Source organism: Vidua macroura, chromosome 1, assembly GCF_024509145.1.
Source record: "Vidua macroura isolate BioBank_ID:100142 chromosome 1, ASM2450914v1, whole genome shotgun sequence".
NCBI lineage: Eukaryota > Metazoa > Chordata > Aves > Passeriformes > Viduidae > Vidua > Vidua macroura.
Window position 1 is genome coordinate 33467700 of NC_071571.1, and position 24355 is coordinate 33492054.

General features: G+C 36.5%; 1 protein-coding gene across 1 annotated transcript in view; it reads right to left on the minus strand.

Annotated features, from left to right (window-relative positions):
* Positions 1-24355, minus strand: part of SKAP2 (src kinase associated phosphoprotein 2) — a 119494-nt gene that overhangs the window by 41135 nt on the left and 54004 nt on the right. Inside the window, exons 5-6 of the mRNA XM_053969685.1 lie at positions 8939-9016; positions 8137-8220 (exon numbers count right to left, since the gene is read on the minus strand). Coding sequence (XP_053825660.1) covers positions 8137-8220; positions 8939-9016 — 162 coding nt within the window. The remainder of the gene's footprint in view (positions 1-8136; positions 8221-8938; positions 9017-24355) is intronic.

A 24355-nucleotide genomic window follows, 5' to 3' on the forward strand; every position in this document is an offset into this window, starting at 1 on the left:
TTCTCCCACCCACTCCCAGATGTGCCTCCTTTCAACATGGCAAAAATACAGAATGAATTTTGTTATAAATTCAGGTGTGTGCATCTGTGTTCATTCCAAAAGCATTTCTGTCAAAACAGCAAATGTTTAATTAGCTAATAAAAGTATGAGCCCTACCACAGTTTATTAGGTACAGCCATGTGGTTGTTTTAAAGACAATTCTACTTTTCAAAGGTTCTGGTTTATAAAAGTATCACTTACAACAGATCTGACTTTAAATACACTGCATGTTGTGCAAGCAGCACCTGTGCACTATTTCGAGCCCTTCAAACCAAATTCTACATCAGATTTTATGTGCTGTGGCATATTTTGGCGAATATTAAAAACAAACCAAAATGTAAAAGTAATTAAGTTTTGCAATTTTTGCAGATCACAGTGCAGCGTTCAAGTGAAGACTGGCATCATATTTCACATCTTGCACAGGCAAACAAAGAACAAAGTGCAGTTGCATATCAAAAAAATGCCATTTAGTGTGGGGGGTTTTTTTACACAGAAGGGAAAAGCATTAATTAACAATAAGCACCAGGCACAGCAGCAAAACTACTTTAAGTATTGCTGAATAGAACTTAGCTGCAAATTGAGCTTATGCTTGTCAACAAAAGGAGAAAACTTCTACAGTAGATAAAATAGGAAAACTATCATTTACAACAAACTTTTGTCATATTTCTGGAAATTTAATAGGAAAGAAAATCTGTTTCCACTCCTGAGTGGGTAAAAATTGGCTAACAAAGCAATGTGAACATAAATGGACATAAGGGCAGTCACCAGTCAAATACTCTTTCTAGTAATCTTATATGCACATAGACACATTCTCTGTCCTTCCACCTTTTTATGAACTCTCACCTAGGGCAAGCAAATACCCAATAACACAGTCATAGGAGAAAATCTGGGGCACCATTCTATTTTCATTTCCAGTCCCTTCCCCCACAGTAAGTTTTATTCTGTCTTAAATAAGTACTAATAGTACTAGTATTTTATATTTTATCAATCCTCCACCTCTATTTCAAACAGCACACACATGCAAAATTCATGAAATCACACCAAGGTAGATATTAGAAATAAAAACTTGCAATAGGTTAACTAGGTTCCTTTTAATGAAATTCATTTCTGCCTAGGACTGTTATTGTTCCCTCCCTTGTGACCTCAGGGAGAAGATGAAGTGAAACACATTAATTTCTTAGTCTCCCATGCTGGAGGTTTATCAAAACCCTAGAAGATAGGAGCATGCAGGCAGAATAAACAAATATCGGGTTCAAAAGGTAAAAACATTTTGTCAAGATAAAAATGAGGTAAGTATTCAAATTTACTCTCTTGGATTATTTCTGAGACTGCTTCTCTGTGACATGGATGATCCCTTTTATGGTAATACACTTTTATAGAGCTAATCTCGAATGATCTTTGCACTGGTACTCGTTCTTTCAAAGAGCATTGCAGTTAAACCACAAAGATGCTGTACTTTGGAAGGGGATGGTGCATGACATCCATATCCCATTTGATTATTTTTCTGTTTATACTGTTTTTGTCTTATCTCTCTGAGCACACTATTTCAGTGCTAATGAAAATTACCCGTATACACCACCAAATATATATATATATCCATCCTTTGCTATTACAGTCTTTCAATGACCATTATAGCAACAGACTAGACTTAGCATTGCTGCTTTTACTTCCAATTGTCATAGCAGTAACCTCTGAATAAAGTCCAGTGTGGTGCAAATGAGGAAATTCTAAGACAATGAGGTACTTCACAGCCCTGACTCAGAACCTGTTAAAGTTGAAAGACTCAGTATGAATTCACACTCCCTGTGGCAGCAAGCCAGAGATAAGACCCAGTAAGTCCTGAGAAATGGCTCCAGAAATACAGCATGGCAGAACACAGGTCAGCTATAGCTCAGCTGCCTGCTCTGATGGTGACAAACAAAGGAGATCTACAAATGCCATTTGCTCTTGCAGAATACATCTTTCAGTTAGGACTGGGGACCAACTGAAAAGGATCAGACCATCACCTGATCACTACGGAGCAAACCATGACCCACAGAAGCTGCTTGGCCAAGTAGAGTAGTCAGGTGCAGGCTTGAAGGCAGAGCCATCCTGGGATCATCAGACTCAACAATCACTTTGCTTCACTGCTTGGCACAGGCTTGCAGCTAAATGGGTTTGAACAGACCTGGGCTTTTGGTTTCAAGATGCCCTTGAAGCTAGGGGCCACAGCGACTCCTGTGAACTTTCACATCACCAGTTAAATTGTTTACATCAGAAATATTTTCTGGAGATTGTGCTTTAAGGAGAATTAAACAGTTTCTGATATTTAAAAGCTTTGAAGACTTAAAGATTTTACTTGGAGACTTAAAATTAGATACTCTTAGTTTTTATAGTGGGAGTCCACAGTAGCTTCAAGAAACATTACATATATTTAACTTTCATTTGAACCCCCAAATCAGAGCCAGAGTTTTGCTTAGGCAGGAATTCAACAGCATAATTGGGAAGAACTAGGGAGTTATATGCTGATGGAACACACTTCTCTGAAGAACGATAACATTTTTGCTGCCTGTTATTTTTTCAAGAAAAAATTGTCATTCCAATTCATCAAGAGAAAACCCTTAAGTTGTCCCAGAAAAACATAAAATAGAAATGCAAAAAGTGTGATATCAGTCTTGTAAAAATAAAAAAGACTGTGAACATCATCAAGCATAACTTGTTCCACAATGAAGCCAAATCTCATTTCAGCATAAGCTGTCCTTTGCTCTCATCTACTCAACCTCCTCTCTCCCCTGCTTCCCATGTCAGGCACAGAACTGAAAAATAAATCTGATTCTGTGTAGATCATTTTGCAACAGGAATTTAGAATCATAAAAAAGTATAGCAGAGGGGAGAGTCAGGCACTAAGTATTGAAAAAAAAAAAAATCCCAAAGCTAGTACACAGAAATTTAAAATAAATAAATATGGGGGGTTAAATTTAACATAGAGAAAATTCAGATCTGAATAAAATTTGAAAGCCTTTAAACATTTATCTCACATATAAATTTCATTCATCCTAAAAACAGTTAAGTGTTGTTAACAGAAACAGGGCCAATATTATATTGGGTAAAGAGAGTCTCAAGGGAAGCAGAGAAAAAGCATTTTGAAGTAACCTTGCGCAACTAAGTCCATGGGAACATTTAAAATAAAGAAGGGTAAACCTTCAATGAGATCTTGAAATTACTGGGTTGTAAATTTGAGGCCTAAGGCAATGTGCTCATATTATTAGCACATGTAAAAAGAATTAGTGCATTCTGAAGAACAGAGAGGACTGGGATAGTAGAAAGGAAAGAACTTACAGAGAAAGACATAAGGAACACAGGCAAACAGAAAGATTTCAGAGAGTGATAAAGTATTTATAGATACTATTAGAATCTATAATTTAACACTCTTCGTCTTGAAATTAGGAGCCTGTAAGATTTTACAGTTTACATGGCTTCATGCTAAATGTAGTTTCACATACTTTTCCATGTGCAGGATGTTTGCTATCAAAAAATAGCTCAGTGTAAGTATCTCCAAAATGGTAACTCCTTTTCCAGCTTTTGGACAAATGCATGCACAGAAGTTCTTCCCTTTAAGACAGCAGATTTGAAATGTAAGCAATTTTTTTTTCTTCTTCTTCTTTCCTTTAATCTAGTCCTCTGAGAAACTGAAATTGTAAAATAATTAAGAAATGGAGGAAGTGATTTAGGGCACTGAATTGTTTATATCCTGTTTGTTCATACCCAGTAGTTATTCCTTAAATATTGCATTATTAACAACAAGTGTGAGTCTTGAGGTCTGAATTTAACAGTCTCACAGCAGAAGACCCAGTACACATGAGATAGATGCCTTTGATTGCCATCACCCTGCTACAACAAAGTCCAGTTGAGCATGCACAATTCCCTTTTCTGCCCAAACAGAAGTAGTTCACCACTGGCCTGGTCATCACTAGCTTATTATTCAGAGAAATCCAAAACTATCATGTCCATGTTAAAACTAAAGAAATTGAAAAAAAAAAATAAACTTGGACTTTTTGAAAAGCCTCTGAATTATACCCCTCTTTAACATCATATTACTGGCAGGCAGGCAGATACCATTTTCAAGTTATAAAAATGAAAATAAATTTTTAGTGCCCATTAGCAGAGGAAAAATTACCATAATGTTATCAATTACTGTCTTGCTAAACATTTAGCTGATCTCTCCAGTTTGCTGAGACAGAAGGGCATATAACATTGTGGCCTAGTGAGAAAGAAGTAATGAAGCCATTAATTCAATCATTTATAAAGCAACAAATTAACTTTCCTTATTCACAGGCACTTTGAGGTCTGAAAGGTTATCCATACCATCTCGGTGTCTGAGGACACAGGAACAGCCAGAGATCATATAGAAAAATTATAGGGAACCAGGGTACTCAATTCAGGGTGCAACTGCATGGAAGAAAAGAAAAGAGAGGACTATAACAGATTTATGGAAAGAAAGACTATGAAAAGGAGCACCAGGCAAGCTTCTCAAAATCCCACCCAGCTCTGACATTTGAACACATTCCTCTGCAATGTTGTGGGCCACATGCTGGCAACTGATACCACTGCACAGGCATAAATACACACGTGCTTCCCATAATACTTTTTTCTGACATGTGATTAGCTCAAACCTTTAAGCCTTGTTTCTCCATCTACTCCATTTATCAGTGATCAAGAGAAAAAAAATGCAGGTGATTCACTTAGACCCATCTATATCTTGCTGGGGTAAATTACATTGTTTCACTACCCAATGCTATACGAAATGGAGAAGAAAACAGGGAAACAAGACATACACTGGCATCACAACTGTTGAAGAGATGCTTGGAGTTGTTTAGGCGAACACACACACAAAAACATAGCCATTTACTGTATTTCACAGGCTTTATCTTGCGCTATTTATCTTGGACTAGGCCTCACTTTTTCCTCATTCAGCTTAGAGTAAATGATTCTGAAACTCTTCCGTACATGTTTATGAGCTTTATACACTTCCACACTTCTTGCTTTCCCAATGCAAAAAGGAGAGAAGTTTAGTTAGAAGAACTAAAACTGTTTTGGAAACAACAAATCTGTACAAAAGGCATCCTATAGCCTCATATTAACCACTCATTACATTTCCACTGATACTCAAGCATGAAAATCAAACTCTGGTCAACAAAAGACACATCACTGCAGACACAAAATAGCTTTCACAGTTTATTCACCTATGGTCTGGTTTTAAAAACAGACACAATTCAAAGCAAGCCAAGGTGGATGCAGAAATCCCTGCTGCGTCTCAGCATTACATCCCCCAACACAGAGGCACTAGCAGCCCGTCACCCATTCAAAGCAACACAGGCAGCAGGACTAAGTACGTGTGGAATCCTCACCACTTTGAAACTAGGTTCACAGTTTGCACAAAAACACCAGATACACACTTTAGTGATGTTCTACAGAGGGTAAGAACACACTCTGAATTTCCACATGGTCCAAGTTATCTGGTACAGCATCAAGAGTAAAAGAAGGAGGCCTCCAGCACAACAGCGTACTACAGCAGGTACCACTGCTGGCCACAACAGTGGGAGTTGAAAATAGTTGCAGTGAGTCAATGCCAGGGCTGCTCAGGATTGCCTCATCACACACCTCATCCATGCTGACACTCTGCAGTTGAATAGCGTGATGAGCTGCAGCACGTACCCTCACAACCATTTGGGTGACAGCTCACTTTTAACAGCATACTAGCCTGCCATGGCTGGTGTCCAGTTTCTGCACAATGACAGTGAGTTGCTTCTGCACTGCAACAGGCACTTTTATATACAATGGCATCACAGGCCTGAAGACAGTACCTCTGACCAGTCTAGAAAAAACTTTTTTTATTCAATGTTTAACTAGTTTTTCTGCTCTACAAGCAGCAATCCAATGAAGGTAGGGCAGAACTTCGTGCATATGATTTACTTCCTCCACGAATTACTGTTTGGAGTCCAACCATGCCATGCTCTCTACAACTATGTGAAAGGAGGTTGCAATGAGGTGGCGGTGAGTCTCTTCTTCCAAGTAACAAGTGATAGTACAAGAAGAAATAGCCTCAAGTTGCACCAGAGAAGGTTTAGATTGGGTATTAGGCAATTTTTTCTTTTTTTCACTGAAAGTGTTGTCATGTATTGGAACAGGCTGTGCAGGGAACTGGTGGAACCACCATCCCTGCAGGTATTTACTACACATGTAAATGTGGCACTTAGGACAGGGTTTAGTGGTGGGCCTGGCAGTGCTGCATTAATGGTTGGACTCAATGATCTTAGAGGTCTTTTCCCACTTAAATGATTCTGTGATTCAATACAGTTCCAGTGGACCATGTGCCCCTCCCGCATCATTAGGTTATGGCTACGAGGACCTTCCCCAAACAATCTGCAGCCTACAAAAGCTCTAAATGCATTAGCCAAAAAAACCCCTCTCTATAAATTCATAAATGAAAGAGATCCCACAAAATATCACAGTCAATTCCTAACATGACACCAACCTTCTGAGTGCTAGGGAACGTATTTCCATGCATCTTAACTTTCAATACAGGTATTAAAAATTGCAACACAGACTTGATAATCAGGTTTTTGCAAAAGAAGGAAAAAAAAAAAAAAAAGGACAAAGACCAGGTGGGCAACATGCCTGCCTTAATACAAAGACCATATGCTAGAAAGCATAAATAATCATTAGCACAGCCAAAAGGAAAAGAATGTCTAAAAAAAAAAATCAAGCCATTTTTTTTCTAAAAAAAAAAGCAGACAAAAATACAAAGATTTTATAATCAAGAATAATCTTTATGAACTAGCAATGTATTCAGAAAAAAATTGTGATTTTTAAAGTACTAGCCAATGTATAACTATATATATATAAGTAAACAGCACATGATCATTTTCCAGAGAAAGAAATCAATCAGTACTGACAAATCCAAATCAGTATCATGATACATCTCCTCAAAATTTTTAAACAAAGATTTTTCATGTTTGTGAAGCCTGATCAACCTGTAAATCCCAATAAAAGAGTATAGAAGAAAAAGCAACATTTAGCAGATATGCTAGCAAACCTGAAAAGAGGACATGATGGGAAACTAGCAAAATGAAAACTGGACTTACAATAAGACTCTTTATTTCTTGTGTTTTTAAGGAGAGGACAAGCTTAAATGTGTCGGTGTACCAAGGAATGAAACAAACTGGAGAAAATTATATTAGTCTTTGAATAAAAAAAGCTGACATAATAACTACCTGCAGTAATCTTAAAAATAAAAAGACAAACAAAAAGAAGAAGAAAAAGAACTTCAATGGAAAGTTTGCCTTGGAATTTTTTTGGGGGTGGGGGTGTTGGAGGGAGAAGACATTATTTTACTTTAAAATTTACTCAGATATAATTATGTATCATTTTGTTTACCCTTAAACATCAAATGCACATGGCACAGAATTTAAATATGTTTAAAATTTACTGTCTGTTTCAAAAATTCAAAGTAATATTACAACATTTATGCCAGATTCTTTCCACACTGGCCATTTAAATTTAAAAGTCACCTTCAGAAGTTTGCTTTAGTTTCCATTGCTGACTTCAGTTAAATACATTACTTAATTTCTAGCTTTTCCAGAGCATAAACTATAAAAAGAAACAAAGAACTCCACTATGCAGCTTTTGGATTAATATTTTCCTGGATAGAACCATCTCTAAGGAACTTGGAAGGTATAATTCCTAGAGGATGTTTTCAACTTAACATCCTATTTGGAGAGAAAGAACATTTTTTATCTAGCAAAACAGTTGAGTAGCAGCATACTATCAAACTGAACAGCCAGCTGTTATTAGCAAACAAAGTAGCTTTAAAAGAAACTTAATTATTTTTTTCCTCAGTTTCCCTGCTTTAGAAAACACTGACAGGTTCTGACGAATATTTACACATTTTAAAAATTCACAGCACTATCCAAGAATTGTTTCAAAGAAAAGAATTTTTCTTAAAAATTTCATTCCATTTCTTAAAATTACCTTTGATTCACAGTTTCCAACTCCAATAAATCTTTCATATAATTTTGTGCATCAAAACATCATTGCTTTAATAATTGTTATAAGTACCTTTGTCGCTTCCATAGTAATAGAAGACAGTCTTGCTGATAGCACACCAACGTTTCTGCCATTCAAAGCCAAGAAAACTGTGGTCTGAAATTAATACAACATGTGTTATATCAGTTTATGCCATTATTGAACAAAAATGTGTTACTTCTTTTCAAGGGTGAGGTAAGAGGGAGGAGGAGCTAGGAAAAGACACGAAGGAAAGGAAACTAATGAAATGCATGGCACTGAGAAGAAAATTAGAAATAAAAATTGGTGGTAAGAAAACAAATAAGAATTTGAAATCACATAAAGAGGGAAGTCATGTGTAACATTAAATATAAGGAAATAATGAACAACTTCCTAAATATTTCCTTGAGTTATCGCAGCATTAAGTGGGTATTAAAGTGACAATATAAGATTTATTGAATCAAGGTAAATATTGACTGAACCAAAGCTGAGATCAATATTTGCCCTCTTGAAGGAAAATAAATCTTGATGCTCACTGAAACATGAAGTCAACATATGCTACTTGTACATACGTTCTGAATGTTTTCTTCAAAAATATCTGGAAGTCTCTGAATTACGGCTGACTGGACTTTCACAGCATGATTTTGTTAGTAAATAAATAGGATTTTCTTTCAATACTACTATAGAAGCAATTATGTGTTATGCTTCTTTTGCATAATAATGCTTCAATGTTTCAGCTCCTTCTTATTTTATCACTCCTATATAAAGTTGTTCATGTGTATAACATCAAATACAGACATACAGACTTTCCAGACATTAAATATGCACTATGTTTCACAAAAATAGCTAGACTTACCTTTTCTACGTTTTTCCAGGTATCCAGCCTTCAGAACGAACTGAAGATCCTGAGCTGCAACAGGAGGAAACTGATTCCCTGAAAGAAAAACAAATTCTGTAAAGCACTGGTTTTCAAGACAACTGCTATAGGAGCATTAATAAAATTATGGATTTACACTCTCAATATGCAAGAGCTACTGAAAAAAAATCTACTATTATGCTAGATTATTTTAAGAAACTGAAACATCTAACTATCAATCTCAGAGCTGTTGCTGCTGTCCTCACCACTTGAATAAGGAAAAATATAGCTGCATAACAGGCCTTTCAAGTCTCAGAACGAAAAGTATGTAATCAAACAAAATACAGCAACTGTTTCAAACAGTCTGTAAAGCAAGTTGGGTAATGAAAGCACTACGTTTTCAAACATTCAAATTGGAGAATCGCAATCAAGAATCTCAATTGAACACAAACAAATCAGAAATGTGGTTTTTGATACCAGCTTCACACCAAAATACCTTGAAATAGCATACAAGGCGAAGACTCTCTATTACACATCTACAAAAAAAGAAACCAGATGAAGAGACAATAAAAGGTTCTGCCTGTTGCTGACAGATTTTGCCCAATTTGCAATATATGACACAAAACTACTGCTTATAGGATCTGTAAGGTGATAATGGATAAACCAAAGACATTGTACAGAGGTTTACAAAACTGTTGACCTACTGACACTAATTTTAGACACCTTGTACAATATGTCTGCATCTGCAAAATGGTGAGTATAGCTCACTGCATTTTTTCCTTTTTCTCAACTGCTAATTCATAGAAGTGTAAGACTGATCAGTCAACCCTGCCTCATCTTAGTATACAACTTTAAATGTTAAAAATTGTCTTCCATCTTTCAACCTTTTCCTCCTAAAACAACAGAACAATGATTTAAACAGAACTCCTAGTATTAAGAACAAGAATATGTTAGACACATACAATATTTAATAATAATATAAATATCATACTGCTTACCCCAAGCAAAAATGCAGAACAAAAGGTACTCCTGTGCTGCTGGGTTTTTTAAGTGCATGTAAGCAACACAGTGAAGTTCCTACTACTTATTATCATCAAATATTCATAAGAGTCGCTGTAGGTAGGTGGCAAGTTTACAAGGCAGCCATTATTCATCAGAATATATGTCATCTCATTATGTTCTATCAATATCAACATAGAAAAAAAGGACTGATATTAGCAGACAAATTCTGTGCTAAAAATACCATTTTAAATTATGTAGTTTGGGCGAAAGATCAAAGCTCTGACCTTGAACCAAGCACCGTCTCTGAAAGATGATGTCAATTTCCTGGGTTTTTAGGTTGTTCCTTAAAATAGATTTTTTTTTTATTAAGTGTTCGCAAATGAGTTGTTTTATGGTAGTCTTATTTAAATACAGTTATGACAGGAAAAGGACAAGAAAGATATAGGAACATGCAGAAAATGCTGATTTTTAAAGCATGAAAATACTTAAAATGAGAAGATATTCTTTAAATAATACAACCAGCTATTTAGATTGCAAAATATTTTGTTTGACACCAAAAGACAGTAGATAAAATTTTACTTACATTGATATTTACACTTCATTTTTAATTAATATTACTTTATAAAGATTAGGAGTATATTAATTTCTATTTTAGCTTCTATGGATTTCTGACTATTGTGTTAAAAATACAAAAGCAGAATCAACATGCATTTTAAAGTGATACAGCTGTCCTCCCTTTGCTTGGTAATTTGCAATCATAGCCCAACATTAAATGGGAATTAAACACAAAGGCACTTGATGGCTGGTATGTGGTATGTTTAACAGTTACTTTAAAAGATGATGTAATTATGGTAGTATGAGTGGGGGAGGTGAAGAGTTTTTACAAATATTTGGTACAAATATTTTTACAAATATGGATCATGTGCTGCTTTACATTGGTCATTGGGAGGCATCAGTGTGCAACACTCACAACTCTACCTCATCCAGTAGGGCTCATCTTAGAACAGCGCAACCCCACAGATGGGGAAGACATAAAACCTAAGTAAACAAACAAAAGCAGCTCAATCTTAAATTTTACAATTTAAGAATTTCAGCCACCATTTAGATCTAACTTTACCCAATATTGTTTGTAGCAGTTAGGATTTTGATGAGGAAACCTGGCCAGTGATCATTCAGTGAACAGTCAAATCAAATGGGACAACACAGTCCCAGAAGAGCACATAGTTTGGGGAGTCCCTATTGTTGTTATTCTGTCATCTGAACTGACTACTTCATAGAATCAAAATTCCCCTCTCAATTTTGCTACTTCTGCTGAGACAAGTCAGGCTAAATTTGGTGATGGAATTTTCTGTAACTACATTTATTTTGAACAGGGCACTGAAAGCTTTTCCTTGAAAAGGAAAAGAACATGCATGGAAAAAGAGTGTTTCACTGTCTGCTGCCACTGCAGAAAGAAGTCCTACTCCCATCCTTAACCTGCAGAGAAGCCATTTCTTTTTCTATTCCTCAGAGCAACTGAGGCAGTAACTCCAAAAAACAAACTGCAGCTGGTCAGCCCCACTGCCACTCACAATCTGTAAGTAGCTGAAGCAGAAACAGATCATATGTATGTTATTATCCTTCTGTCAGAGAAGCCTGGGAACCAAAAAATATGACAGAACTTTAGTCAAAGGGCAGTAGAAACAGACCCAATTGTAATATCCCACAACACATACAGCTGTACAAGAAAGAAAAAGCATAAATCTGATTAAATTCCTTCTTTCATTGCCCTGTACCTTCAGAAGGAAGGGGAGGGAGAATAAGTAGTACGAAAAGCATAAAGGAAAGAGAAAGAACCACCTCCTCCCAGATTCTCTTGAACCACAGGTGTTGTGCATATGTGGAAGGAAGAAGGCACAAACATGGATATACCATTGTCCCAGTACTACAACAAAAACAACAGGGGGAAGAAAGAGGAGAGAATCAGTCACATTTTCCTTACAGTTACTGCCGAGATTCTGCATGGGAAATTTCTAAGTTGTACTATCTATCTTTCTTCCATTTTTTTTTCATTTCTTTACCATCTTGTCCACATCTCAAACAGGATTTAGAGTGAACTGCAACTGCTAGATGTAGAAAACCCCAGCAGAAAGTATGGAATTTACGAAGTAAGTTGGTTTTTGCAGTTGCTTTCAATCAGAATATTGCTTCGCCATTCATTTGAAATGCATCAGGCTTGACATAAATCTCATTAAAAAGTATCACTAAAGCAGCATTATAGTATATTTACTATACTTTGTTACAGTAAAGCAGCATTTGCTTACATTACACCAGCAGCTGAGATCAGAGGTTCATTAGTTGACTGCAGCATGAGACTTTGACTAAGACAGCTCCGTCTATAAAGAATCTAAGACAGAGGAATCCTGCCAAGAAAGAAGGCATTACTATGTATTTTAAGTAAAGAACTATAAATCAAATTAAGCCATATGCTTCAAATCACATACTCCTTTAGAGCTCAGAATTTCCCATGTTATACTCCCATGCACAGCCCAGGATGTCTTCTCGACAAGGAGAATTTTCTCCTTCCCTCATGGATGCAGGTGAAATGGCCTGAATTCCAGTTATCTGTAATTTCACTGGAGACTGTCTACTGTAAGAAATTAAATGTGGAGACGCAAGCAGCTTGCATTCTGGGGATGCAGATAGCACCTACTGGTACTACCTTTCTTGGGTGTCTCAACGCCTGTTCATGAGAAACTTATGGTCAAGCCCACTACAAGATCAGAGCAAACTTCTCTCTCAAAATGAGACCACCAGAGATCACCATGCCTTCCTAGCACTGTATGGTCTGTTTCCAGATATGATTAAATGATTTGGAAATAAAGATGTTAAAATGATCATAGTCTTCCCTGGTTTCTCCTTTGGTACACTGTAGTTTTTTAAGCCAATTTTAAACACCCAAGAGAAAAGTGGCATTGTGAGTAATAAATGCTCTGTGGCTTGCAGCTGTGTGGGTTTATACATAGAGAAAGGCACAATGATTGCTTCTAATGATTGCTTCTGTTTACTCTTTCAGACCTAATTTCTGCTGTGTCATTGTCCTGACAGTGGTGGGCAAGCACAGAGTTGAGGATATAAAAAGGTCTCATTTCCATCCCAGAGTTTCTGCCTCACAAATAATGTCTTGAACCTTATTATTTTGATGTGAAGACCAGTTCAAAACTATCCAATATTTAGGGAGATGATAATCTTGCATACCCAATAGATGGTATAAAATAAGGGAGGTCCATCTGCTTAACCTTACAGGTTTTCCTTCATTCTTGACCACCCACTCACAAAAGAATCTCCTACAATAATTTCTCTTCCTAGCTCTTCCCTATTGGTGGGAATTACTCCAATGTACTCCAAAATAAAATCTGCAAGTTATGCTCCACATGCATATTTTCACACTGATGTGTACAAAAGCCATCAAAGACCAGATCAAAATATTTATGAGGCCTAAACCTTCATCTTAGAGAAAAGTAAATTATATGTATAATGCACTGGGCTCTTCCTCTTGGTTCTAGGCACTCTTGTGCCAAGTGAGCAGCTGGCAGTTATTATAATACTATTGCTGCCAGGCTGAAAATTCCTCCAGTGAAAAGAAAGTTAAATGCTCTCACTCAAGCATAAAGCCAGCTTTACCAGTCATGCTTTGACTTCAGAAAAACATTAATGTTATTAACATAGGTGTATTAATGTATAGGTTCCACTGCACAACTCCCACAAACACAGAATATCTTGTGATTCAGAAAGATCTCAAAACCACAGCTTATGACACGATTACAATTTTTTCAACTTGGTAATCAAACAGGCAAAAGCCTGAATGATTTAATTTTTCACCTTACTGCAACAGTGAATTTGGTCCATTACATAAAAACAAGTTTCATCACTGTCACTTCACAGCATGAAATTCAATCCTTGTGCCTGGAATTTTGATTTTTGGAGGACCTAAAGATGTAAAAATTTCATCCTGTATACAAAATAAATAAAACAAAACCGGACTGTATTATTCTGCACTGTTTACCAGCAGGATTTTTTTTTTTTACTTCTGCAATGTGGGCTAAGGGATACATAAAGCAAGAAATAAACAGAGGTCAATGCATTTTAAAGAGGTGCTTAGCATGCTTATGGGAAGTTAAATAGGCGAAGTGGAGATAAGTGTAATTCAGTAACAGCTAAGTGGTTGATTACAGTTTGCTTTCCTAGTAGAGGACCAGAGGTTTAACCATAATAATGGTAAAGTAATCTTGCTCAAATTCACTGTTCTTCATTCCTTGTAAAAGAAAACTAAGAGGAAAAAATATATTAGTTTGATTATATGGAGAAAACAGTGATCACTATTTCTTTATGCTCTTCTAACAAAAAGAAATACAATAATAATTAATAATACAATTATTAAAAATTATTTTTCCAGCTTCCTTTTCTTTGCACTGAATACCCTTAGTGTCATCTGAGAACTTACTCAGGGTGCACTTGATGCCTTCATCCAAATAATTGATAAAGATATTACACAGAACTGGTCCCAGTACCAACACAACTGATGCAACTCTATTCACCACCACTCTCTGAGCCCAGCCAGCCAGCCAGCCAGTATTTTACCCAGTGAAGAGTTCACTGGTACAAACTATAGGCTGCCAGTTCTGCTATAGGCTCCAAAATGTACAGGAGACAGCAACAAAGGCTTTACTGAAGTCTAAGGAGAAAACATCCACAGCCTTTCCTCATTCCCTAGGTGGGTACCTGGTCATAAAAGGAGATCAGGTTGGTCAAGCAGGACCTGCTTTTCCCAGATGCCTGCTTGCTGGGCCTGATCCCCTCGTTGTCCTGTATGTGCAGCACAATGGCGCTCAAGATGATCTGTTCCATAACTTTCCTCAGCACTGAGGTCAGGCTGACAGGCCTGTAGTCCTCTGGATCCTCCTTCCAGCCCTTCTTGTGAATGTGCGTCACAGTGACCAACCTTCAGTCACCTGGGACCTCCCCAGTGAGCCAGGACTGATAAAAAATGATGGAGTGACTAGGCGAGCTCTTCTGCCAGCTCTCTCAGTACCCCTGGATGAATTCATCTAGTCCCATAGACTTCTGAATGTCTAAGTGGCACAGCAAGTCACTAACTACTTCCTCCTGGATTTCAGAGGTCTCTTCTGCTCCCTGTCCCTGTCTACCAGCTCAGAGGGCTGGTTGCCCTGAGGATATTTGGTCTTTCTGTTGAAGACTGAGGCAAAGAAGGCATAAAGTACCTCAGTCTTTTCCTCATCCTTGATAACAACGTTCCCCCTCTGAACCTAATAAAAGATGGAGATTCTCCTTGGCCCTCTTCTTGTTGTTAACATATTTATAAAACCAGTTTTTATTATCTTTTACAGTAGTGAACAAATTAAGTTCTTCCCTTTCTAATTTTCTTTCTACATGACTTAAAAACATACTTGTACTCTTCCTGAGTTGTCTGCCTCTTCTTTCAAAAGCCATAATCTTTTTTTTCCCAGAGTTACAGCAAAAGCTCCCTGTTCAACCAGGCTGGTCTTCTTCCCCACCAGCTCATCTTTTGGTACAAAGGGACAGCGTGCTCCTACAGGAAATGCAGAAAATAAGTGGTTTTGTACTCTAGCACAGGGCTTTTATGCTATGTCTCAGGCTGCAATTCAAAATTGGCAGAGATAGTCTGAAAATATTTGTGCTAAAGTTGAGCAAAAAAAGAGTAATGCTTCTAGCAACACAATGAAGTAATTTTATCTTCTTTTCTTCCCTCCTACCCCCCTTCTCACACACTTCTTCCAAAGTTCTTCATATCTCTTCATTTCATTTTGATCTGGAATTACAGCATTTACCCATTTTTAATACCCACTACAGAAGGATTCAATTATCTTTGAATCTCTACATAGCAATACACTGGAGTCACATCTGTTGCACAAGCACTGTGAATCTAGGCTAAAGAGGAGGTGGTTTATTTTCATATGCATATCTTCTCCCTGCATTTATTTTTTCTTTTTATTGAAGAGAAGATTAATGTATACTGCATTTGAAAAAAAGATCCCATTTCTTAGAGGCTTCTAAATAAAGAAAAGTTATCAGTAGGAGGATCACATGGAAACTCATCAGTTTCATTAACTGTCTTCAACACTTTCACAAAGACTATTTCTGCATTTTGCAAGTGTAGAAGCCTGGTAGCTCTGAATTAGTTCACCATGCAAGAATCAAAAGATAAATGTTAAAGAAAACGCATTTCATTCCTGGAACAAATGTAATGAAAATGTTTCGCTTTTGAAAGTCAGCATTTTGGTCTTCAAAATGTTTGTTCCAAAGGTTGCCTAGTCTATGAAGTTCTGGTCTGGAGCCATCCCTAGCATTACCCATTTTGGTCTCTAGCAGTTTACAATAATTTTCACAGAATAACTTGCCTTCATATATTCCTCCAAGAAGAGGCAGCAGTGTATTTTAATAAAGAATACTTAAAGCGTTGTCATCTGTTTCTAGTTTTAAGTCTTTCTAATTTGGGATATGAAGTTTGGGCTACAAACATTAATACCACATCCTCAGAGGCTTAAACACGAGTATTTCTTATGGACTCGTCCCTCAGAAGGACAGTGGTACAAACCCTTCTTTTCTCTTCCTTCCTGTAAGCAGAGGAGAAGGCAGTGAGCCAGGCAGCCTAAAAAAGACTGCAATGGATTCTTTACAAAAACTAAATCTAGTTCTTTGAAGCAGTTAGCATGAGAACTCTTTTAGTCATTTCTATTTAGCCCCTAAACTGTGTGTTTAGTTATTTTAAATTTTGAAAACCTTACATTCATGGCTTTTCAATCCACATATGTTTTCTGAGCGAATTTTCTATAGTAGTTGTAGCATTTCATTTGACAAAATATTTCCTTTTTTCATTTAACAAATTACAGGATTCAGCCAGTTTGGCTCCATTCATTAGACTCCACAGCCAAATGGAATTATCCTGGATCACATACTCCTCATCCAAACTTAACTCTGAATTTGTAAGCTAATATTGTCCTGTATTTGCACATTCTTTTGATGATTATTGAATTGTTTCTAAAACACCCACTGATACATTTTGCATACCATCTTAAGGTATAGAGGAGTTCATGGCTTTCACACCTTCATCCAGATTTAATTTTCACGCAGGTATGCATTATTAAAATTTCAGAAATTACACCCATGGCACCAGGAGGGGCGGGGGGGAGGGGGGGGCGGGGCATGTGGGAAGTGTGTGTGTGAATTTTAAAAAGTGATGTTTTTTAATGCTGTAGGCAAGCATTATCATACAGCATTAGAAAAGGGGCCACTGAACACTTCACCAAAGCAGCCTTCCTAGTTTTGCTGTTTCTCAAGGATTCTGAAGCAAGAAGAAAGATACAGCAGCAAAGGTCTCTTGTACAAGGTCTCCCATTCACATCACTGTAATGCAAGGCATACAAAAATGTTGTAAGGCATGCAAAAGTTTTGTTTGTAGAAAGCACAAGACAGGTTTCAGTCATCCAGAGACCTGAATTACAGCTACCAGAAAAGTGCATCAGTGTAGAGATTGGCAATACAAATCTGCCAGTGCAACAGCTTCAAACTTCGTTATAAGAAATAAAGTAGGCAGGAAAACACAGAGATAAAAACAATACCCTTGCTTTGCAGACAGAACCAAGTCAAAACAGACCATCATGGATCAATTAGTGGCACTGGGAATTCTCATGAAATTATGCAGGCCAGCTGAAATTTCCCAGCGTTGTCTCACAGACAAGCACACACATCCAGTTTTGATTAGAAACCGTAAGTAAAGACTCAGAATATCTACATGATAGCTTGAACCAGAGAAGGTGCTGTTAGCTAATCAGAGAAAATTAAAAGGCCAGGAATAAAGAGTCTACAGCTGGAGTTTGACCAGCATGATGTCAAAATTGCATATGGATAGCATCTTTAACCATATCATGATTCCTGTATTCCCAGATGGCTAACAGGAAATAAGTCCCATAGGCTTATCAAACAACAAGCTAAAAGCTATCATTTAATACGTCCAGGTGAAAAATACAATTTTCAGCTTAATATCTAAAACACCTGCGAGATGTAGTGCTACAATTGTTCTCTGCAATTTACAACTATTTTTAAATAGCCACTTACACTTAAGAATCCCTTGGAAATAACCACATACCACAGTACCTTAAGAAAAACTTGAGGTAATCAGAAGTTCCCTATTACTTTTCTTATTTTGTCATAATGTTTTTAATTAGTACTTTGGAAGGGGCTAAGATTCCATCAACAGGCAACTGGCCTTTTTATTTCAGTAAATAAGCCTACACTGAGATCAAGCAATGACAACTATTTTGCTGAATACAAGAATGATTTAATATGTTTTGGCAGAAAAACTGCCAAATGTCATTTATTGCAAAGCTAAACAATGAAGTTTTAAACTGTATTTCAAAATTAGTAATACATGTTCTTTTACATTCAATGTCCTAGTAATCCAAGTATTTATTACTCAACAATATTTTGACAGATCTTGTAAAGCCCACTACAGTGTGAACTCTGTGAACTCTTATCCAAATTTTGGCAATAGCATGCAAGTTAGATTTTCCATGAACCACACATTCATTAAATAAAAAGCATATAAATTTTCTTCCTCTTAATTTAATAATTTCCCAAAATTTTTGCCCTGTCTTTTCTCCTGAGTAAGTTCTAGTGTGTATACATACTTTTCTAAACTGTTCTGTTTCTAGAAGCTAATTTATGCCCCTTTAAAAATCTTAATGAGAGGGGAAAAAAAAAATAAAGAAAAAGAAGGGAAAAAAACAGAACAGTACAGTTTGAGAAGTGCCAAATTTAGCTAAAGAGAAAAATCTTCCAATGTGAATTTCAATCTGTGAGAGGGATATTTTAGCAGGGGAACCTTTTAACTCGTGCTCTGATCAGAAGCATAACACACCATAAATACAATAAGCAAAATCCAAGAAATCCTGGGAAACAAGGAAATTCTCAGACTGCCATGAAAAACCAACAAAAACCTCAATGTAAATTGCATTAAGTTTTATATATGGAAGTCATTTGTGCCAACTGGCACCCCTCTTGAATTAGCTGTGTAGTCTGCAAAGTTCCAACTGTTCTGACTCTTGGCCAAAGGCTTGGCCTGTTAAACTTCTGAAAGGAAACACACATACACACTTTGTGCATTTTAAATGCTCCAACAGCTCATATCCTTGATCAGAAAAAGTTTTAACATTACTAGTTGGAGCTGGAAAATCTTTCATCTGTATGAAGGAAAATATTCAAATTCCTACAGCCAGCTAAAAACACATCTTTAAAACTGGCAGTTGCAGATTTCAATGAAGAGGTCCTAAGCCAGTTTTCAATTTCATTTTTATGTATTCCCGTAAACACAAAATGATTTTAATGTTCTGTCTCATTGCCTCATTTTTGATACATTTCTTCTACTACTGATAATTTAAGAAAAAAGCTTTGCTTAGTGATCAGTGAACTATCACACTCAAAGCTCCTCTGCATTTGAAAGCTAATTTGGTTTAAGATGGAGGTATGACTTTACACTATATACATGCAGTCTGCATGTAAAGGCAAGCCTTTTAAAAATAATAACAGAAGAAGAAAGTCTCATACAAGTCTTTCAAGTTTTCCTTACTGCAGCACACAAAATGCATATCTAATATAATTCAGTATGTAGAAGTGGGAAGTTCTGGTAGAATTACAGTCTCCCGCAATGATAATACTGCACTTAGAAAAATCAATCTACAGAGCAAGACCATGAGAAAAATTAAAGGCAAGGAAATCAAAAGTGACTTATACAGTGGCTTTATTTCCAAGTACTCTGAAAGAGGTAATAAAGAGGTAATAAAAATCCAAATGTTTTATGGTTCAAAAAACACATCACTGTTTTCAAACCGCCTCTCACAAGGAGGTTGCTTCCTCAAAGATAAAATACTCTCCTGTTTTGCTGTAATTGCATGGGACCTAACTGAAAAGAACAAGGGAAACACTGTAAGAAACCAGCAGAGCACACTGCGGGAAGCCAGCAGAACACTCCTGTGTTTCCTGAAAGCTTTCCAGATGTAAATTTCAGTTGCCATTCACCTTGGAGTATACTGAGAATGACAGGAAGAACCACCTTCCAATATCAACTCCCAAGTTTTCTGAATGACTGCACTAATATTTTCCAGTCCATTTGAAGGCTCCAGAAAAAAAAAAAAAAACATACACTTGAAGACACAAGCAACTGGCAGAAGCTTGGCCAGAAGCTGTTTGTCTCTGAACAAGAGAGCGGAGATCTGACCAACTGTTCCAATTCTCCCATAAGTCCCATTTTGTTACATCTAGTCAAGGGAAATAGCCATTTTAATTTTTCTATGATCTTTCTAAGTTAAACAAAGCTACATAATGTTTCTCAGATGACCCTTGCAGTTCTTGCTGGCTTTAGTATCAAGTAGAAATATCTGAAATAATATTTTTTATTTACAGTTAGAAACAATTATTTTTATTTGGAAACCATGTATGGGATTGAAATCCAAAAATGAAAGAGGATTGATTATATGACTTGCAAGATGCCAGCTCATCTTTTCCTATGGTAAACACATATAGGTTTCTTCAGCATCCGTATGGGAAATTCTAAAAGTTAAGGGATTGGAAGTTTATAAATCACAGATACGATCATACGCCGCAACACGGGTCACAATTTGGGAATCAAGAGAAGAGCTGTAATTGACTTTTGTGATACCTGTGTAAGAGAAAAAAGATGACACATCAAGAGAAATGGGCATATTTTACAACTTAAGACTTTTACAATTATGAAGTAGATGAATAAATGTCAGTGGGATTTTTTCCAAACTCATTTAACTTTCATTTTTTGTCCCTTGCTTCTCACACCACACCTGAGTTTTCCTTAAGCCTATCTCTGCAAATAAATCTAATCAACGATTAGAAAGATAAACCACCCACTGAATACAACCACTATTGAAACTTGAACCAGTTATACCATTAATGGTGTATGAATTAACTGAACCTGATAACACAGTAGCATTTCTTGGTCCGGTGACAGTATTCAGTGATAGTATTGTGGTCTGTGGACATCAGTGGGACAGGATTTGTAGGCAACATAACTTTTATCAGATAAACTAGCAGCATGGGAAAAAAGGCAAACAAGCCTTTATACAAGCAAAAGAACTCATTTATACAAAAATTCCTCAGTTATTTTCACCTTATAGCAACTGCCTAACACACATCACTTCTCTACCAATCTGGTATAATGAAACTTGTGAACATGCACACTATCAGCCAAAGGTTACCCTCAAAACAAAGAATTCAAACCTGCGAACATTTGTTTTCAACTAATATACAGTATTTTCTTCTAATTTAAAAAGTGTTAATTCAGTTCTCTTTAAAAGAGCACAAAAATAATTGTGTCAAAGCTATAAAGTGGTATTACCAAATTTCAACAGAGTAAATATTAAAGTTGATCTATGAACACCAAAAAAAAAAAAGAAAATCGAACTTTTAATGGAAATGCTGACACAACTTTAACTATGACAATGTTAAGAGCGCTGCTCTAATAAATCTGTCAGTTTCTGTAATGCCTATGACAATCCCATTAATATGAATGATGTACACTTCACAGAGCTTACTACATACCAACTGCACAAGTTATATCATCTTCATTCCCAGTAACAAATCAGTAATCAATATTTGCAAAAGCAGACTAATCCTTTGCAAAATCAGTGGTTTAGTGATTGAAGAGTTTGCTCAATTTACACAGTTAATCCCTCTTCATCTGCTTGAGCCCTCTATTTATTCCAACCACTTACAGTGGTAGCTGTAGCAGATTAATACATCCCCCTGTGCTAAACATGTCCTGACAATTGACCCAGCATATTGCTGTCAGGATAATCTTTACAAACACTGAGCTTTTCTTACCAAGCCTGAAGGCAACATTTAGAAATCAGAAGTTTACAAATACTCTCAGAAAGATCCCCTCACACATATTATCACTTCTCAATTTAATTATTTCTTTGAGACAGCATCTACTGTCATATTGTATGGACCCAAAAAAGTACCCTCCTGGCCTTTTTTTATTACTAAAGTTAAAATTATTGTAATTATGAAGTCTCACAAAGGTTTTTTTTTAATCAAGAAATTTCTGTGGAAACCAGCAGGAAAATAATACATTGTAACATATTGCTCAATGAAAAACTGAGATGGCCATCTTTGTAAATACAAGTAAATTAGCATCTTTTGTTCAAAAAAAAATAGCTGAAGTAGTAAGACTAAATTAAGATTACACAAAGAGAAAAAACATCGCCATTAAGTCCATAGTGAGAAAGTAAAAAACAATAAACTTTAATTAAAAAGAGAAAAAAATATATAGTTACACCTACATATACCTCTGTAGCTCTGAAGTTTACAACAAAGATTTGCATAGTCCTCCAAGCTTTTTCTCCATTTTGAGATTCTACCCCTACAAGAGGCAAATATTAATCAAAGCATATTTTTCTAAACAGCTAGAAGAATTAACGTGGACAGTAGTCCCAGTTACACACTAAATTCATAGTAATCTTTTATATCAGTGATGCTATTCATGCTTAATTTGCCATTGTACACAGCAGCAGAAGATAAAATATTCATATAAATTGACAACTTAAGGAGTAAATCTGAAAATATTTTATAAGGTATAAATGTAAGAACTTGTATTTAAGGACAAATAAAGTAGAAACCCTTAAAAAGCTAATTTGCATGATCAGTTGTCATAATTCTTATGGTTCTTGGTAAATTATTTCAGAGAAGCATGATACTGTATCAGCTGTACAAGGCATAACAATTTTAATGTCCACACAGAACTAAAGCTCAGTGTTAGAACAGCACAATGGTTTAATTCTTTAAATTTTCCTAACAGTAGTTCTTGATCTATGGAAAGACGGCATTAAAAAATTGCTAGGCAGACCAAGGTGGGGGTTTGATTGTTTAAAAAAAAAAAAAAGTAAGCATTAAGAGAAAAATTAGAGATACTGATGGTCAGAAGAGAAACTGAAACGTGCTAATTTGGACCATACATTAATTACTATCCTACAGAGCCTATTTAGAAAGCAATTAACTTTCTAAAAATAAGAGACTGGAAAAAGTCTCTCCTCAGCTTCAGGAACCACCTGAAGCTACCTATGATGATACTGACCAAATACTGAATTTCACACCTGTGTCTTTTGTGGTGTCCTCTTGAGGTTGAGTACAAGAAGAGGAGATTTAGGCAGCATTATTATCCTACACAGTACACTGCAGTACATAAAACACTCTCTATGCAAGTTCTGCAAGAGTTTTAGCCAATTAGAAACTAAGAACAGAAATAATTTTCTGGAAGTAAAATTCTGTATCTCCCCTTGAGGCAAGTCATTAAAGAAGGATGAAATCTGAATCTTACAGGTTAAAAAGCATACTAGAATGTAAGCCCGTTAGAAAAAAAGGCACTGCATAGGTACATGAAGGATTATAAATTGCAGAGTGGCTCAATTCACTAATTTTTCTTCTGTTATTCAGATTTTCATAATTCAAAGCTCACTGAGCTGGAAGGTGTGGCACAATGTTGGGTTTTTTTGGTTTTTTTTTAAGATTTCTGTAATACAGAACATGATCTGCCATAGGAATTTTAAACCTTAGCAAAACTCTCACAGTGGACTCTAGAAAAGCAATAATGCTACAACTCAAATGTAGCTTCAATATTTAATTGGATTGTGGAAAGAGTGTCTAATCTTCTCTAATTCTTAATACCCCAAGGAATCAATGGAAAGAGCAACTGATGTGAACAAGATGAGTACCCTAGACATTGCCTATACAATCAAACATGAGGGTTTCACTTTACCCTACTGACAATTTTCCTAGCTGATTAGTTGAAAAAGTCCAACTGTACTTGGTCTTGACTGACCTGCGGATGGAGATTGAAACCACCACTTGAGGTTTTTCCCGAAAGCTTCCAGCAACACAGCTAAAACACAGAGTTTATTTAACCACCCATTACAACTCCTTAAAAAGATACTCCATGGTACTTCAAAATGCTGAGCCTTCTGAGATTTAATCTGACATCATTCTCTACTCATGCATTCTTCTGTGAACCATTCAGTTTTAGCATATAGCACCAGTGAAAGAGATAGCAAGGCCAGACTCCTGATGTGCAGCACCTCAAGGTGCCAACAAATGGCACACTGCTTTTGCCTCCAAATCCATGGTGAAGAGCTGAATGAACAGCAGGATGGAGAATGTGCTCCAAGTCTCTGAAGGGCTCAGCCAAGCAGCCATGGCTGGTACTTATGGCCAAGCTGCAAAAATGGGAGAAGGAAACCAGCTGGAGATATCAGACTGCAGGTGGCAGAGCAATGGTAAGACTGACAAGCCAGAATGCTGAAATCCTGATGCAAT